The 18,249-nt window shown below is 47.0% G+C and overlaps 1 protein-coding gene across 1 annotated transcript in view; it reads right to left on the reverse strand.

Moving 5' to 3' along the window:
* Positions 1–18,249, reverse strand: part of LOC142557270 (poly(A) RNA polymerase GLD2-B-like) — a 145,913-nt gene that overhangs the window by 15,341 nt on the left and 112,323 nt on the right. Inside the window, exon 5 of the mRNA XM_075668984.1 lies at positions 1,791–2,066. Coding sequence (XP_075525099.1) covers positions 1,791–2,066 — 276 coding nt within the window. The remainder of the gene's footprint in view (positions 1–1,790; positions 2,067–18,249) is intronic.

Consider the following 18,249-nt stretch of genomic DNA (forward strand, 5'->3'; position numbering starts at 1 on the left):
TACTAATGAAGCCAGTGGCATGCTTGGTTACTAGTGGTGCCCTGGAATAGGGGCGTCGACCCTGCGCAGATGGGGAAGAAGACCGTGAAGACGGCCGACCGCATCTGCCACCGCTAATTTCTAACCAATTAGAGCAAATAAAGTTTTTCCTCCTCCTCCTCCGCCACAACTTTCACATTGCTCCCCCATGCTTAATATTGCTAACTTATCTAACTTTTGTCATACCTAAGCTAGAATATGCAGGCTATGCTTGGGACCCATGCCAAATTGCCTTTTCTAATGCACTAGAAACAGTTAAAAAATGTGCAGCTCGTTTTATTTATTCCGATTACTTACACTACGCAAATGCCTCTCCACCAAAATTAAAAGCTGGAATTTCTAATTTGGATACAAAACGTCAAGTTTGAAGACGGAGTCTTTACCTCAAATTTTATCATTATTTTCTAGTGCTCCAGCCATACGATACAGTGCCCGGTCTTTTCCACACAAGTCATGAAAAATATATGTACCCTCCACCTGCTTGGACTATTGTGGATCTCATTCCTTGTCCTTTTTTTCAAGACTGCCCAGGACTGGTATGACATTTCTGCAGATGCCAGGCACCAGTCCAATCCACATAATTTCAATGCTGCCATATTTCTCAGGTAATACACCCCACTGTGGCCTATGAGGTACTAATAAAAAGATAAGCGAATGGGCACTTTGTCATGCAGTCCCAAGAGAAGTGCTTAGTGCCAGGCTATGACTTTCTCTTCAATATCACAGAAGCCCTCCTAAAGGCATGCCATCTGAGCTACGGAACCGCTACTGCATATCATCCGCACGCTATCGCAAATGTGTGTGCACGTTAACCTCACTCTCAACAACTATACTGGTCACATCTGACCAGTATAGTTAAGACAGCATTCTACCCCTCGTGATGTGTGCTTATATACTACCACCGCGCATAGCACAGCCAAATTTTCCCCATTCTTTCATATTTACAGGAGCAATTAGGAAGCCTTCCTGCAGAATGGATACCGTATTTACATACTATACCGACATCTCACAGTCTACTACACTGCTTCATACACTACTGCTTCTCCTGCAAACTGGAGGGCAAGGCCCCTTGACTCATCTTCAGATAAGCACGGCTGAGGCCACAAATCGTGCACGTTCAGTGGCCGAAGCTCTACCGCAATCCACCCATCCAATAAAGGCCATAGGCCAGTGATACGGCTCTTGCTATACAGGGAGATAATTGTAGTAGTGAATGATCAGTGTGAACCTTGCAATATCTCGTTTTGGGTTCTGTTTCGAATGGTTATGACCGCTGGCGCTACTCCGTGCCTAACACTGTGGGTATGACGTATTTCCTTTCCTCTCGCCGGAATAAACGCATTCTTTGTCTGGCCCCGACTCGAGGAGTCCGGCTCTTCTGTTGCGTCGCTTCGCGCCAGGCCATCAGGCCATCAGGCCTCACGCCGTATGTCCCACCCTCGTCGCCAGTTTGTAGTAGCTTCGACGGGGCGGCCGGATGCGGGACCTATGGAGTGAGGCCTGACGGCCTGGCATGAAGCGCCGCAAAAGTAAGATCCGGGCTGCTCGAGTCGGCGACCAGACAAAGAATGCGTCTATTCCGGTGACGGGAAAGGAAATACATCACACCTATTCCGTGCAAACTAATCTGAAACGCTATTAAAGGCAAGTAGATGCCGCAAAACAAATAGACTTCAGATAAAGTATTTCAGGGCGTAACTATAGCAAGCAGGGCATGCATTTCAAATGCACTTGTTTAAAAGGTCCCTTACCTTGCAGGTGAGCTATCACCATGACGCACAATGTGACAGATGACACGCCTCCTTCTCTGGCTCCTCTTATACCGCATTTGTCAGCCCAATGTTTAACGAACAGCACCAGGGGAGCAACACTTTCATCGAGGTTGCTGTAGTATTTCAAATAATGTGTACTATCAACTGCTGTGGAGCTGTTCACTGTCACATCTACTGGGACCCCACTGGTGTGCGTCAGTTCGAGGAGAGGCACTCGCGCTGGTATGATGTTGACACTTGCAGCGGTGCAAAAACCTGGGCAGAGAGAGGAATGTTGAATTCAGAACGATCAGTGCTGTGCCGTGTGTAAAGATGCATGTGGCACATCAACTGCACACGCTGAAGTATAGAAGAAAATGTTCTAACACAATCTGCACCAAAATAGAGTCCTCAAGACAGCTCTGTTAAAAATATGAAGGGGGAACACGCTTTGCACCCACTAAGATTTCAGAGTGAGGCCTTCGTGGAAGATGGTACCATGAGACAGCGATCCAGCATGGATTCTACATTAGGGAAGTGGGTGAAGTTTTTCTTAGCTAGCTCATTGGCGCAACACTGCCGGTTTGTTGGTAGAGCGCAGTTTCTTCAATGAAGCAGTTTAAGTCCTTAAGCTGTAAAATCTTTCACTGCACTACCATTGCGCTATATTTGGCTGCTTTCTGTGGCTACTTCAATTTCAAAATATAGTACGGAATCACTGAAGGCAATGTTTAACTTTGAAGAAGTGATCATATAAAAATGGCACAAATTATTTATGCCACATATTATAAAGACAAGGTATCCTTAGCTGACTTTACATAGGTTTGACACGTTTGGGATCTGACCATCTCGTAACCTATTCCAGACATTGAACCACCCATTTGTGTCTCTAGAGCGTTGTAGCGAGGCGCAAGAGCTATGAAAATGCATGTCTCAATGAGACAAGAAATAAAGAAAATAAAATTGCCGGTACGGGTGTGATTAGCACGAACACGACAAAAAATTAACCACATTGCTCGATACCTCTGTAAAGGGTGCACTGGCCTTCGATATAGACATCATGATGAGGCTAAGCTGTCGTACAGCATTCTTTTGGGAATTAAAGCGAGCTATTCGAGTAAATTTTTCAAAATGTTGGTCACGTTCACACGAAACGCCACACAGAGGCAAGGCCTGTCGATAAGTTGTGGATTGGCCTTTTTCTTCGCTAACGGCAATGTAGGTAACGCGAGATTCCTTTCGTTTACATTTTAGAAGCGTACCCTGATTGTGTGTCTTTAGCTTGATACACTGGTCAACAAGAACGGAGACATGGCAAAATTTTTCCTGAAATTTACTAGGTGCCACCCAGTGCCCATATTTTTTGGTGCCATTTTTGTCTCCTATTTCAATAATATCAACTTAAGGCATTATAAAACCAAAGCTAATGATTTGCCTAGGCCCTGTGCTTAGGATGCCATATTCTACTTTTTGCTAGGTGCGCCTCTCCGTCTGAATATGTGCAGCATGGACGAATATTTGAGAACAGTGTTTTGTGCGTAAAAACCTCTAAACATCTAGTTAACATCAGAGATGATCAGATTTACATGGCGCCGCACATGCAGTTATGGGTCTCGGGCCTCTATAAACGACTTTGCAATCTCTGGCACAAGTAACAAGTAATAATTTCGCTAGAATAGCAGCTTGGGCTTGTTGGTTTTTCATCATGGTGTTAACAGCGCGGTATCGTCTTCTCATCTCGTGTCCCGTCTACATTTCGCGCCGTTAACACCAGGAAGCAATTATTGCCAGAAGAGTGGGCAATATTCTCTTTTGATTCCTTCATGTAATACTTTCAGTTTTGAGTGACATATCATTTGGTGCAATAGGCAGCTCCAGAGGTATTGCTGTGTTGTATTTTGTCGCACATTTCTCTCTCTGGTACCTGCCTACCCTTTGTTAGGCCATGTGCAGGTGTATAAGTGACAGCTTTACAGTACAAAAAGTTGAACTAGCTTTTTCTTCAATAATATAAACTATGATTTTACATTGTAATAAAGAGAGCACATCATTTACCTGCATAACGGATGACCAGTTACACAAATTGTGTTGCAAAGAGATTCTTAACAATTAGTGCCAGAGCAATTACTAGCCCTGTATGGGTTTCTGCCACACTTTATAAATGTTGGTCAGATGTTAAGCCCCATTGCATACATACCTAAGAGCTCAGTACTTTGAATGTAAATCTGACCTAAACCGCTCACTTGACACATATTGCTGATCGAAGTTCAAGTTTGCACCTGTTCGTTCTCTTTTTGGCATTTTCTATCGTGTGCAGAATTTCCCTGCCTGTGCCTACCCGCCTGTGTGAAATGATTCGGTGATTCAGGGCATCAGCTTATATTTACATACACATATTGATCATTCACTCTCCTGCCCTAGTTTTCTCCATGTCGTTTTACACGGAGAATACTTTTCCTTTGAAGGTGCTGCTTCTTTTCACTACAGAGAAGCAATGTAGCAACATACCTTCAAAAATATATTGTGTTACACAACTAGAGAGGTATACTTCATCTCTCCTAAACTAACTTTACGCATAATTTGTACTTATAATTTAATCATCATCATCATCATGCTATTTTATGTCCACTGCCAGGACTAAGGCCTCTCCCTGCGATCTCCAATCGCTCCTCCCCTGTGCCAACCGATTCCAACTAGCACCCGCAAATTTCCTCATTTTGTCACCCCGCCCCCCCCCTCTGGTCTTCTGCCGTCCTCTACTGTGCTTCCCTTCTCTTGGTACCCATTCTGTCACGCTAATGGTCCAACGGTTATCTAATGTGCGCATTACATGACCTGCGCAGCGAAATTTTTTTCTCTTAATGTCAATTAGAATATCATCTATACCCGTTTGCTCTCTGATCCAAACCACTCTCTTTTTATATCTTGAAGTTATGCCTAGCCTTCTTCGTTCCATTGCTCTTTGCACAGTCCTTAAATTGTTCTCAAGCTTCTTTGTCAGTCTCCAAGTCTCTGCCCCATATGTCAGCACCGGCAAAGGGCACCGATTGTACACTTTCCATTTCAGTGATAATGGTAAGCTTCCAGTCAGGAGCTCACGATGTCTGCTGTATGCGATCCAACCCATTTTTATTTATCTGTGAATTTCATTCTCATGGTCAGGGTTCCCTGTGATTAGTTGACCGAGGTAAACATACTCCTTCACAGACTCTAGAGGCTGACTGGTGATCCTGAACTCTTGTTCCCTTGCCCTGTTATTCAGCATTATCTTTGTCTTCTGCACATTAATCTTTAGCCCCACTCTTACACTCTCTCTGTTAAGGTTCACAATTATTTGTCGTAACCTGTCTGCAGTGTTGCTGAAAAGAACAATGTCACCGGCAAACCGAAGGTTGCTGAGGTATTCGCCGTGAATTCTTACTCCTAAACCTTCCTAGTTTAATAGCTTGAATATTTCTTCCAAGCATGCAGTGCATAGCATTGAAGAGACTGTGTCCTTGTCTGACTCCTTTCTTTATAGGTATTTTCATACTTTCATTGTGTAGAATTAAGGTGGCTGTGGAATCTCTGTAGAATTTGTGCGCATGCGCGGGAGAGGCATGTGACATTCTTTCCATCCACCTGCTTCGCCTTGACCGCCGCGGAACTAAAGCCCCTCTTTAAGCCGCAACATGCACCCTCCCCCCTCTCCCCCGCTACCTTGCGATGGTTGACTCACACCTAGACATTCCTCGCCTCTTGGTGAAAGCTGTGGCCGGCCTTTGTGTACGCACCCCTTTCTGGGAACTGCACTTAGAGGGAGGAATGTACCTCATGGCCGAGGTTGAAAAAAAAAAACTGAGAAGGCAGCCGGCTCAATTTTGTTGGGCATTTAGGGGCTGTATAGTTTTATCTTTCGAGACAATTATTCTTCTGAAAACCGACTTTTTTCTCGAAATGTAATAAACATAGAACAATAAAATCATATTGGGTAAATTATGTGGTTATTCTATTTTGCGCAAGAGCATCCTTTAGCACTTGCTGCTTTCAAAGACAAAACATTGCTCCCTGGCGCCCAGCGGTGAAGCACATTGTAGTACTATTTTTATAGTCAAATATATGTCCGAAGCGTGGCGGCTATGACGTTAGCAGTTTTCAGACGCCCGAAGCACGGCAAAAGCATGGCCTTTGATATCCTGGCTGTTGGTATACGGAATGCCATTATTACGAATGTCATGACCCCTTGTCGGAGCTCAAAATTTTGTCGCCGTGTTGTGAAGCAAGATCACTGAATGTTAAGAGTGCATAATTATTTCTTTTCGATCTGTTTTCACACACAGCAAGCTACCATCGCCATAAAGCACATCAGTTGACATAGTTACTTTGCCTTCACTTTGATGCAAGGTCCTATTTCCTTTAATATGCAGAAGCCGTCGGTAGGAGGCAGGGACGAAAGCGTGCGAATATGAACGCGTAGAAAGCTACATTTTTTTATACTGTAAGGGTAATTTAATTATTTTTTCACAGAAAAGTGTTGCTTGCACAGAGTTCAGCTTTTCTTTCTATTCGACCTGTGCGCTTCTCAGGTCAATACACGCTCTCACTCAGCAGTAGTTGTATTTTGCAGCCTTTTGGACATTTGAGCGGCAACGTTCCAGCGCCGTGTTACCCTGAGTTTCGGTTCTTTTTCTTCTTTTTAACAAATATCGTGACGCTACTATGCTGACACGTTCCAGCTTAGGGCGTACTATTTATATCGCAGAATGCACTGACCTAATTATCTCGTTGCAAAGCTAATTGGTGGCATTGCAATAGCAGTGCGTGGTAAGGGCAAATTTACGCTCGAGCCTTACACCACACCACCCGCCTGCCCGCACGCATGTGGTCGGGTGAAAATTTGCACATTTTGTAGACTGGTACACACATTTCGGTTTATACACTGCATGTGCGAGCCCAGTGTATGCCAAAATTTGTGAACCAGTGGGCGAAATGTACAGTTTTCTCTGCACGATCGCATGCGTCACGGCTCAAGCGTAAATCGGCCTTAAATTAACCAGCCCCAAGGTCGGGATAAAGCTCTGCAACTGGTGCGCGGCCTACACAGTAGTCCGCTATCACACCGGTCAGGTGGTGTAGCGCAAGCAAATTTTCTCGGAGTGTGCTGACGTCACCGCACGCTCACGTAGTCCAGTAGATCCTCTAAAAGGTTAGTTCTAAGAATTTACGAACATATTTCTTTAAACATTTTAAGAGCACTCCGTCAACAATTGGCTACCGACTTGGACTGGGACTATGATTTAAAACAATGAGCTTGACTCCTGAGTATGTCATATATCGGCATTGATGTGTGTTAGAAAAATTTATCAGAAACTCTCAGGTTACTTCCCATTCTAAATATTTTTTGTCAAACAGTACGAGCTGTGGACGTACTGAGGATACATGTCCTTCAAACAAAAAAATATAGTTCGATGATGTATAGTACAACACTCTTTACACAAAAGTAACTAGCCTTCTGACGCAGTACTGAAGTGCTTATAGAGATAAAAGTTAGAAAAATACATGTTGATGGGGACCTTAAAATATTCTATGTGCAAAAGTAAGAAGGAAGTAAGAAGTAAGAAGGCCACACTTGGCCCTTGCGCCAATAAACACTACATATCATCATCAGTCTTCACGGTGTATTAAATATATTCTTTATACAAAAGTAAGAAGGAAGTCTATTAACGGTGTATTGAAAATATTCTTTATACAAAAGTAAGAAGAAAGTCTGTTAACAGTGTATTGACAATATTCTTTATACAAAAGTAAGAAGGAAGTCTTTTAACGGTGTATTTAAAACATTCTTTATACAAAAGCAATAAGAAAGTCTGTTAACAGTGTATTGAAAATATTCTTTATACAAAAGTAAGAAGGAAGTCTTTTAACGGTGTATTTAAAACATTCTTTATACAAAAGTAATAAGAAAGTCTGTTAACAGTGTATTGAAAATATTCTTTATAGAAAAGTAAGAAGAAAGTCTGTTAACGGTGTATTGAAAATATTCTTTATACAAAAGTAAGAAGGAAGTCTTCTGACTGTGTATGAACAAATGTTACTAGAATGTAAATGTTAATAGACTGTCAATAAAGTAAATAGAAAGTTGGTAGGAGTTCTAAAGAATGTTAACGTTCATTTTTATAAGGGTTCCGGGGTGTTACGGCTGGCGTCTAGCACCTCGTGCAGAAAAGACTTTCACCCACCATGCCTCGCCGAAATGAAGCGTGACTTCCTAATTCGCCATGGTCATCTCGAGTGGCTGCCGGTCTGGCGGAAGCCCCGCAGTGTTTACAGGCCTCTTTTGTGTGTATGTGTGCGACTTTAGAGGGACTCTTTCCTCGAACTGTCAAGCTCTACAGGGGAACTTCCGCGAACCAGCAACGCCCAAAAAAGAAGGATAAGCGTCTACAATTCCCGGAGGCTTGGTATAACCAGAGGCTTGATGTCTACAAAGGCCGAACGCTCTTTCCGCGATTCAGACTCTCTGCCTGTCCCGTGACGTCGACGGAAGCAAGATCCCTCCCAGGATTGTAGAGAGCCTATTTAAGAGGCTCCGAAATGTACATTTTTAGATCACTTCATTCTCTTCTCTTCATCTTTCTCCAGCCTTTGAATAAACCGTGCAAGTTTCGCACTAGAAATCGTCTCGTCCTTGCCTGGTCGCCTTGATCTACCGGATGCCTGCAGCCCGCCGACAACGCCAAGCTACCCAATAGTAACGCTGGTCGAGCTTCGTTAGGCAGGCGTCGTTACAACTCGGCAGCAGTGCGATACGCTACCCTGGTGTACGCAGCAGGGAGCCGCATTGCTTAGTTTCCCGAGAAGCGGCCCGCGTAGGATGGGGGACATCGAGGTGTAGGCGAACGGGACTGACGGCTTTGCGGCGAGAGCGGACGGCTTGTGGTGCTCCCCCGAGAGAGAAGGCCGGCATGGCATGTTTCAGAGAGGGGCGACAGAGGCCGGGGGTCTCGGTCGAAGCGGCGATCAGCATATGGTTGAGGCGAGAAGTACCAGCGGCTACTACGGCAGTGGTGGGAGACGTGACCGACCCGGGAGCAAGCAAAGCAAATTGGCTTGTCATCCGCTGTTCGCCACCCAGAGGTGTTCCGATATCGGTTCGGGAACGACTGTCGAGGTACAGCAGAGGCAATGACAGGAGCGGTAGGGGTGGGACGTGGGCGGACGGCAGACTGGATGTCCATCTTTGCAATTTCTTGGCGGACGTGCAACAGCTTGAATGAGCGAGATGGTCCTGTTGTCATGCGTATGGGGGCAGCGAGAACTTGAAGCCATGGCATCAAGTTCGCGACGGGCGACCTGTGGCAAGCTTGGCGCTGTAGACGGATGTTACGCCGGAGGGTCGTAATGTGGGCACCGGAGGGTCGTTGCAGGAGGAAGTGGCAGCCGTATTCGTAAGTCGGCCGAAGCGTTGTACGATGCGTTTGCTCTTCGCTTGCTCTAAATTCCGGCATTCCTTAATGATGGACTGAACCGTTAAGCAGTGCCTACAAAGCAGGATGTTGAACGCATCGTCCGGCTGCGATGCCCTTCAAGATGTGTCGAACCTTATCGGCCTCCAGCATGTCCGCGTCCGCTTTACGACAGAGCCAGAACGTCTTGAATATACGCTGCCCGAGTTGCACATTGCCGTCAAATAGCCCGGCAAAGCACAGAAGCTACCCAAGCTGAGCGCAAGCGTTACTGCGACAACAAACGCCGTGACCTACGTTTTCACCCTGGAATCCAAATCCTGCTTTGGACTCCAGGCCGCACCCCAGGCCTCTGTGAGAAGTTCCTTCCACGCTACATTGGCCCATACACAGTTGTGCAGCAAACATCTGCAGTGAACTATCTCGTCCGCCCAGCACACTCCGTCACTGACCGGCGCCGCCGGAATGCCGAAATTGTTCACGTCTCGCGGATGAAGCCCTTCACTCCCCGTTTAGATAATCTCTAATCTGCGGCCAGGCTGGCCGCTTACATGACGGGGGGAAGTTGTTGTTGTTGTTGTTGTTGTCCTGAGTGGCCGTGGCACATACCCACAGTGGGGGATTGGCCAAGAATCGGGCGGTTTAATTAGGTGCCTAAATAATAATGATAACAAGGGAGTTAACAATTTGGGCGTGTGAGTTTAAAAGTGAACGTTTTGTGTTTGGAGAAAAAGGAAATAATCAGATGAAAACCGGGTATAAGATAATAATAATATTAACAATAATAGTTAATAAAAGATAAATAAAAGAAAGCTATGGTTGGGAGGGAGAACGATCAATCTAACATGGAAATCGCTTGGTTTCAATTAGGTAATTTTGGATCGCCAAGCAAACATTTCTGTTGCTGAACCCAACAATGGAGGCTCCAAAAGATAGGATCACTGGCACTGATAAAGTTAGACCAATAGAGCGAAGCGGGATTTCGAGTAGTCGTTTTCTTATAATAGAAAAACGTCTGCAAGACAACAAGAAATGGTCGATTGTCTCCGCCTCGCCGCAGAATGAGCATAATGGTGAGGGGACCAGACCAGACCTGTGGAGGTAGAAGTTCAATGCAGGTATACGGCAGCGCAGCTTTGTTATGGACACTTCAATTTTCCGTGTTCGGCAAAAATCTCTGTTCCAAGGGTGCAGCAGATGTCCGTAATCCACAGAGTTAGTAATTGTGGAGCCTGATACTGACTGTATAATGATACTCCTGCGAAATCTAGCTGCAGTAACATAAGCAGTCAAAGGGCAGCAAGGAAGAATCGGGCCACTTATTGATGCCTTGGCTAGAGAGTCTGCAATTTCATTAATGATTAGTCCTTTATGGCCAGGCACCCAAATCAAACGCACGCTTCTCAAGTAACCAGGTACCAATGATTGAAATGTCCTCATTACGCGAGAATCATTAGAAGCAGTAAGGGAGGAGCACAATGATAAAGAATCAGTGACTATCACGGCTGACGTAATTGATGGTCCTAATTTGCGTAATGCCAGCACCACGGCCATGAATTCGGCTAAAAAAATCGGTATGAAATCTGGCAGCCGAAGAGAAAATGTCCAATCGAGAATCGGGGAAAATATTGTTACGTGTAGCTGACGTACGAGTCTACAATATATTTACACGCAGACAAGCGGTGGCAATGATGGCGACGCTATATCAAGCGGTGGCCACGTCGTCTTCCTTCTCCTCAGTGCAGCCACACTGTGGCGGCTGTTCCGTAGCATCACCCCCGGCAGTAGAAGCGCCGTCCCGGTGCTGAATCTACACATCCGCGGCGAAAGGTGTGTGATATGGCTTTAGTCTCGCCACGTGAACGATGTCACTTGCAGCCGACGATGACGCTGACAGGTCGGCGGGGACGACTTCATACGTGACATCGGTCACTTGTCGCACCACACGGTATGGGCCAGTGTAGCGGGACAGCAGCTTTTCGGAAAGGCCCACACGTCGAATGGGGGTCCAGAGAAGCACCAGAGAACCCGGAGTAAATTGTACGTCGCGATGGTGGCAATCATAGAGGCGTCTCTGATGCTCCTGCGAGGCCTCGAGACGGGTGCGGGCGAGCTGGCGCGCGTGGTCGGCGTGTGCGATCGCGTCGCGGGCGTATTCAGTGGTTGAACGTGTGGCCGAGGGCAACAATGTGTCCAAGGGCAACGCGGGTTCTCGGCCATATAGGAGATAGAATGGCGAATAGCCGGCGGTGTCGTGACGCGATGAATTATACGCGAACGTCACATATGGTAAGTGAAGATCCCAGTCGTGGTGGTCGGTCGCGACGTACTTGGATAGCATGTCGGTGATGGTCCGGTTGAGGCGCTCCGTGAGGCCGTTGGTCTGTGGGTGGTAGGACGTGCTGAACTTGTGCTTAGTCGAGCAGGAGTGGAGAATGTCCTCGACGACTGCCGACAGAAAGCTGCGGCCACGGTCAGTGAGTAATTGGCGCGGGGCACCGTGCACTAAAATGATGTCATAGAGCAGAAAGTCAGCAACGTCAGTAGCACAACTTGTCGGGAGGGCTCTGGTGATTGCGTACCGCGTAGCATAATCAGTAGCGACGGCGACCCATTTAATGCCGGAGCCCGAGAGAGGGAACGGTCCAAGAAGGTCTAGACCAACACGGAAAAAGGGTTCCGGTGGGATGTCGATCGGCTGAAGACATCCAGCTGGAGGTGTGGAGGGCTTCTTCCGGCGCTGACAGGGCTCACAAGCGGCAACGTAGCGCCGCACGGAGCGAGCGAGACCCGGCCAAAAGAAGCGACGGCGTACACGGTCGTATGTGCGCGAGACGCCCAAGTGTCCAGCCACGGGAGCGTCGTGAAGTTGTTGGAGGACAGTCGACCGCAAGTGGGATGGAATTACGAGCAGAAGGTCATGGCCGTGTGGATCGAGATTGCGGCGGTATAGTGTCCCTTCCTTAAGGAGAAACATCCGGAGAGAAGCGTCGCCAGGCGTTGACTCCAGATGGTCGATGAGGGCTCGTAAGGAAGGATCGCGGCGTTGCTCATTGCCGATTGCGAGCAACTTGGACACAGAGAAAACGCAAGTGATGGTGTCCGCATCAGCCGGGTCGTCGACGGGGTAGCGGGACAAACAATCGGCATCCTGGTGCAAGCGTCCCGTCTTGTATACCACGGAGAAGGTATATTCGTGCAGGCGTAACGCCCAGCGAGCGAGTCGTCCCGTGGGGTCCTTGAGCGAGGATAGCCAGCAGAGCGCGTGGTGATCAGTGATGACACAGAAGGGGCGTCCGTACAAGTAGGGGCGAAACTTGGCAACAGCCCACACAAGAGCGAGGCACTCGCGCTCTGTGATTGAATAATTGCGCGCGGCGGGTGATAGAAGTCGGCTGGCATAGGCTATAACGCGATCATGTCCACGCTGGTGTTGTGCTAATACTGCTCCTATGCCGTGACCACTGGCATCAGTGCGAACTTCCGTTGAAGCAGACGGGTCAAAATGGGCCAGAATTGGAGGCGTGGTAAGGAGAGTAGTGAGCTGCGAAAAAGATGCGGCATGGTCAGGTCCCCAAGAAAAGAGGGCGTCTTTCTTCAAGAGGTCGGTAAGGGGACGGGCGATGGTCGCAAAATCCTTCACAAAGCGTCGGAAATATGAGCACAGCCCTACGAAACTACGAACGTCCTTGGTAGACTTCGGAACAGGAAAGTTCGTAACGGCGCGAATCTTGTCCGGGTCAGGTCGCACGCCTCTGGCGTCCACGAGGTGTCCAAGGACGGTGATTTGGCGGCGAGCGAAGTGACATTTTGACGAGTTCAACTGGAGACCGGCGCGGCGGAACACGTCAAGAATCGCTGAAAGGCGGTCTAGATGCGTGTCAAATGTGGGTGAGTAAACGATGACGTCGTCCAGATAGCACAAACAGGTGGACCACTTGAACCCCTGAAGCAAAGAGTCCATCATTCGTTCGAAGGTGGCGGGCGCGTTACAGAGACCGAAAGGCATCACCTTGAACTGATAAAGGCCGTCAGGGGTAACAAATGCAGTCTTCTCTCTGTCCATGGCGTCGACGGATATCTGCCAGTATCCGGACCGTAAGTCGATAGAAGAAAAATAAGTGGCACCGTACAGGCAGTCTAGAGCGTCATCAATACGTGGCAAAGGGTACACGTCCTTTTTTGTGATTTTGTTCAGGTGGCGATAATCGACACAAAAACGCCACGTTCCATCCTTCTTTTTGACTAGTACGACGGGAGAAGCCCAGGGACTACAGGAAGGCTCGATAATGTCCTTTGCAAGCATCTTTTTGACTTCCTGTTGGATAACAGCTCGTTCTGACGCAGAAACACGATATGGACGACGGTGAATAGGGTTCGCATCGCCAGTGTTTATGCGATGGGTCACGACGGACGTTTGACCTAAGGGTCGATTGTCAAAGTCAAAAATGTCGCGATAGCCTTCAAGAACGCGGCAAAGGGCTGCAGCTTGAGCAGGTGTAAGGTCAGAGGAGACCATCTTCTTCATGTCGACGTCAGTACTGTGCGATGACGTCACGGTATGGGCTGAGCTGTAACGATCTTCCACTGTGAATGGCTCAACCTCATCATCCTGCAAAGCGCGAATTATAGCCAAGGAGATCCCCTGAGGCAGAACTTGCGCGGTTAGCGCGAAATTGACGAGTGGAAGGCAGGTGCGGTTACCAGTAATTTTCAGCACAGTGTGCGGCACGATAACACCATGTGTAAGCATAACGGCCGGAAGTGGTGCGGCCACGTAATTGCCGTCAGGTACAGCTGGTGAGGACAACAAGTCAACGTGTGTCATAGAGTGAGGTGGTAGGCGAATAAAATCGATGCAGCTCAGATGGCCGGGAGGCGGGTCCACAGGGTCGGCAAGAAGAGGCAAGTCAAGGCGAAGTGAGCCGGCCGAACAGTCAATGAGGGCAGAATGATGGGCAAGAAAATCCAGACCGAGAATGAGTTCGTGAGGGCAATGCTCGATGACGGTGAAGAGAACGACGGTGTGTCTCTCAGCAATGGTGAGTCGGGCAGAGCACATGCCAACAATAGCGACAGTCCCTCCGTCGGCGACTTGTACAAATCGGTTCGGGGCAGGCGTCAGAACTTTCTTGAGCCGACGGCGAAGAGCAGCACTCATAATGGACACATGCGCCCCGGTGTCAATCAACGCGCACACAGGAACATTGTCGACGAGAACGTCCAAAAGATTCTGGTTCGTCGGTAAGGTGAAGCGAGGATTTTGAGCCAATGTCGTCTTTGCAGCTTCACCTCCAGAAGCTGCGCTGTCTAGTTTTCCGGTCGGGGGAGCGGCGAGTAGGTCGGAGAAGAAGCACGGCGAGACGGGGGCGAGCGAGATTGACGACGGGAGGGAGAAGGCGAGCGGGAGTAGCGGGGACGTGTCAAAGGCGTCGCAGGGTCAGATGATGGGGTGGGCATAGAAGGGGCGAAGGAAAAGGACGCACTAGAGGGGCGAGGGTGGTAATTAGGAGAATAGCGTGTGGGGGAAGTCCAGCGGCTGCGGCAGTGGCGAGCGACATGTCCAATGCGTCGGCAGTTAAAACAGATCGGCTTGTCGTCCACGGTTCGCCATTCTGAGGGGTTGCGCTGTCCATAAGAGTAAGAAGGGCGCGGTGGGGCCGTGCGTGGAGAGAGAGGTTCCGAGCATGCGGAACGAATGGAGTGCAGGCCGACGTTGGATAACTCTTGACGGACGATGGCCTGGATCAAGGAGATTGTCACCATATTCCTACACCTGACTTTTCTTCACATTGTGAAGCATCTGTAGCAATTACAACGTTTGTTTGAAGGTTTTTCAGGTGATCTTGTAATATACCGTCTAGAATACGGTGTGGAAGTAATTTTGCATTATTAGGAAAGATATCATCAAATTGAATATCCGTGGCAACAGCTCTGTCGGTAATAGGAAGAACATCGCATATGCGCACGCCCAAACAGTCAAGTAATTTTTGCACGAATATAATTTGCGGATTATGTAGTCGCGGCCAGATGACACCGAAAAACAACGCAGGTTGTGAAATAAAGATTATCTGGGGATGACGCAGTGGTGATTCGTAAATCCTTAAGAACGTCTGCACCGTCAAAAGCCGGAACCTGCACGAAAGTGGCGGGACACGGGATTCTAGATAAAGAATAGAATTTGCAACAAATTTAGGAAGACCTAAACACAGACGTAATGCCTCTCTTTCTAAGAGGATTAGAAGACGGGACATGTAGGCTGGAGCTCCAGAGAAGAGCACGCAACCAAATTCTAATACAGGGCGAACGTACATACGATATATCATTAGGAGTGTATCTCTTCGCATTCCTATTCGACGACTGCTCAGCCTACGCAATATGCCAATTGCACGGGTACCTTTCCCAGTCAAATGATCTATATGTGAGCGCCAGTTGAGAGAGGCGTTATAAATAATTCCGAGGTATTTAACAAATTCCACCTGTGGTATGTCTTGAAGGTGGTAAGACAATGAAATGTGCACTATGTCACGTATCGGAAATACGAGAACAGCACATTTGCTGGCATTGAGTGTGAAGTGACTAGCATCTAACCACCTCTCCAGATCATAAAGGTAAGTTTGCAGTCGTTGGTATAGCGTGTGGATGTCGTTGGCAGATGCAAAAAACGCAATATCGTCTGCATAAACATAAGTGGTTATTTCTGGATGACAAGGTAGTGTGCTCATGAGAATATTAAAAAGTACCGGGGAAAGAACTGAGCCTTGCGGTACGCCTCTCGTTTGTTTGTGTCTAGAAGAAGAAACGCCCCTTTCGTAGCAATAGAATTCTCTTTCACCTAAAAATGACCGAATCCACGCTACTATATAACCAGGAACACCACAGGAAGTTAACCGATTGATCAATATACTGTGCTCCACAGTGTCGTATGCTTTAGCGATATCGAGCGTCACTAAGGCAGCGTATTGCTTATGACGTCGAGCGAGTTGTATTCGGCTTTCTAAGTCGACGTGGGCATGCCAGATGGAGCAGCCAGCCCTGAAACCAATCTGACAGGGACTAAGAATGGAATTATCATTAATAAATTTCATGATGCGACGGTGAAGAAGCCTCTCAATGAATTTTACTACGTTTGATGTAAGCGCAATGGGCCTAATGTTCTCTAATACATACCTTCCTTCTTGTTTCTTAAGCATCAATATTACTTTCGCAAGCTTCCAGTGTAACGGAATCCATGCATATTTAATTGAATAATTCACCAGGTCCAAAAGAACGTTAGGCGATTCCTGTAACAATATTTTTAACATTGCATTTGTGACGCCATCAGGGCCAGGGGCTGAATTCGGTAAACATAGTGCAGTCTCATTTAGTTCAGCTAAGGAAATTGGAGTAAAGCCATCCCAATGACCTAATGTAGAATGAATAGCCGGAAGCCTGGCCGTAAATCGATTTTCTAAGCCTTCGGCAATCTCTTCTAGGGAGGCGCTCAGTTCCTGCGGGCTCAAAACAATTGAATCTAATGTTAAGGGTGTTGGTAGCACCTTCCTAGCACGAAGGAATGAAAATAAAGCACGCTTATTTTTTGAATTAGATAGATAATCGTAATGTCTAATATCGTATTCCTCTTTGGCTCGATTAACAGTACGCTTAAATACACCAGCATGAAACTGATAATTTTTCCAATCGGTCGGGCACTGATTATGCAGAAGCATTTTCCAAGCGGCCTTACTTTTTCTATAGTCCCGCGTACACTCATCATTCCACCAACGACAAGCGGTGCCTTTAGCCGAAGGGATGACAAATTCAGCTTGCTTCCGGGAATCCTCTAGTATTGAGCAAATGGTTGAAGCGATTTCCTTATCATTGGCATTGGCAAGTTTCGAAACGGCAGAACGCAAGAAAGTCTTAAATTTCGTATGGTCCATAAATGTGCATGCCTTGTATTCTAAAGATGTTATTTGACAATTGATTTCAAATGACACAGGGAGATGATCACTGTTGGTTGCTGATTCAACCGCTACCCACGACAAAACCTTGATGCCAGCGCTACAAAATGTCAAATCTAACACTGAACGGAAGGGTCCTCTAACAAACGTTACTTGCCCTGTGTTCTGACATGAAAGGTGACTATCAATAGACCACTCCCAAAGTCTCTTACCACACAAATCTGTTTTTTGCCCCCACGACACGTGATGCGAATTAAAATCCCCTACAAACAAAATTTCTTTTCTACATGCAGCCACAGCCCTATCAAGTTGACGCGTACTTTGCACACCGCTGGGGAAATAAGCATTTATAATTGAAAATGGATGGTATCCTGGGAGACATAAATCTATGGCCAAAATTTCACAGTCGCAGTCCATGATTTGAAAAGAAATTTTTGCCTTGTGACAAATTTTACTGGAAACAAGTATCATTAATCCTCCACCTCGCGAGTCTCTATCTAATCGGAAGGACCGAAAACCTTTTAAAGGAAAATTTTTCTCTGGTGAAAGCCACGTTTCTTGAAGAAGTAAGATATCTGGATTGAATTGAATAGATAGGCAAGATAAATCTGTTGAAGCTGAAAATATAGAACGACAGTTCCACTGCAGCACTTTCAACTGTCCAATGGTGTTGAACGCACAGCAGCGGCAACTGCCGCCTTTAGAATACTTTCTGTAAGCACAGGCGTTGGTTGACTCTTTTTTGATTTTGGTTTCATAGTTGTTGAAATTGGGGACCCCATACGTTTGGGAGCTCGAGTGTCAAGTTCCATGTCTGTGACAATAGCAGTGTCTGAATAAGAGGGCTCATCCTCGCGTGTTTGAACTAGCGAAGTAGTGTGTGTGGAATATTATGCAACTGTGGAAGGCGTCTCGACCTCGTTTCTAGGCGTTCGAGGTCTGGCGTTAGGTACTGGGCACTGCATTGGTGTCCTAGTGGGCTGCATTATTTGCATCATGTGACTGGAAATGATTTGCGCTAAGCAATCAGAGAGACTGGATATCAATTTATCCATAGCTTTAGCCATTGCT

The sequence above is a fragment of the Dermacentor variabilis genome, chromosome 9 (assembly GCF_050947875.1).
Source record: "Dermacentor variabilis isolate Ectoservices chromosome 9, ASM5094787v1, whole genome shotgun sequence".
NCBI lineage: Eukaryota > Metazoa > Arthropoda > Arachnida > Ixodida > Ixodidae > Dermacentor > Dermacentor variabilis.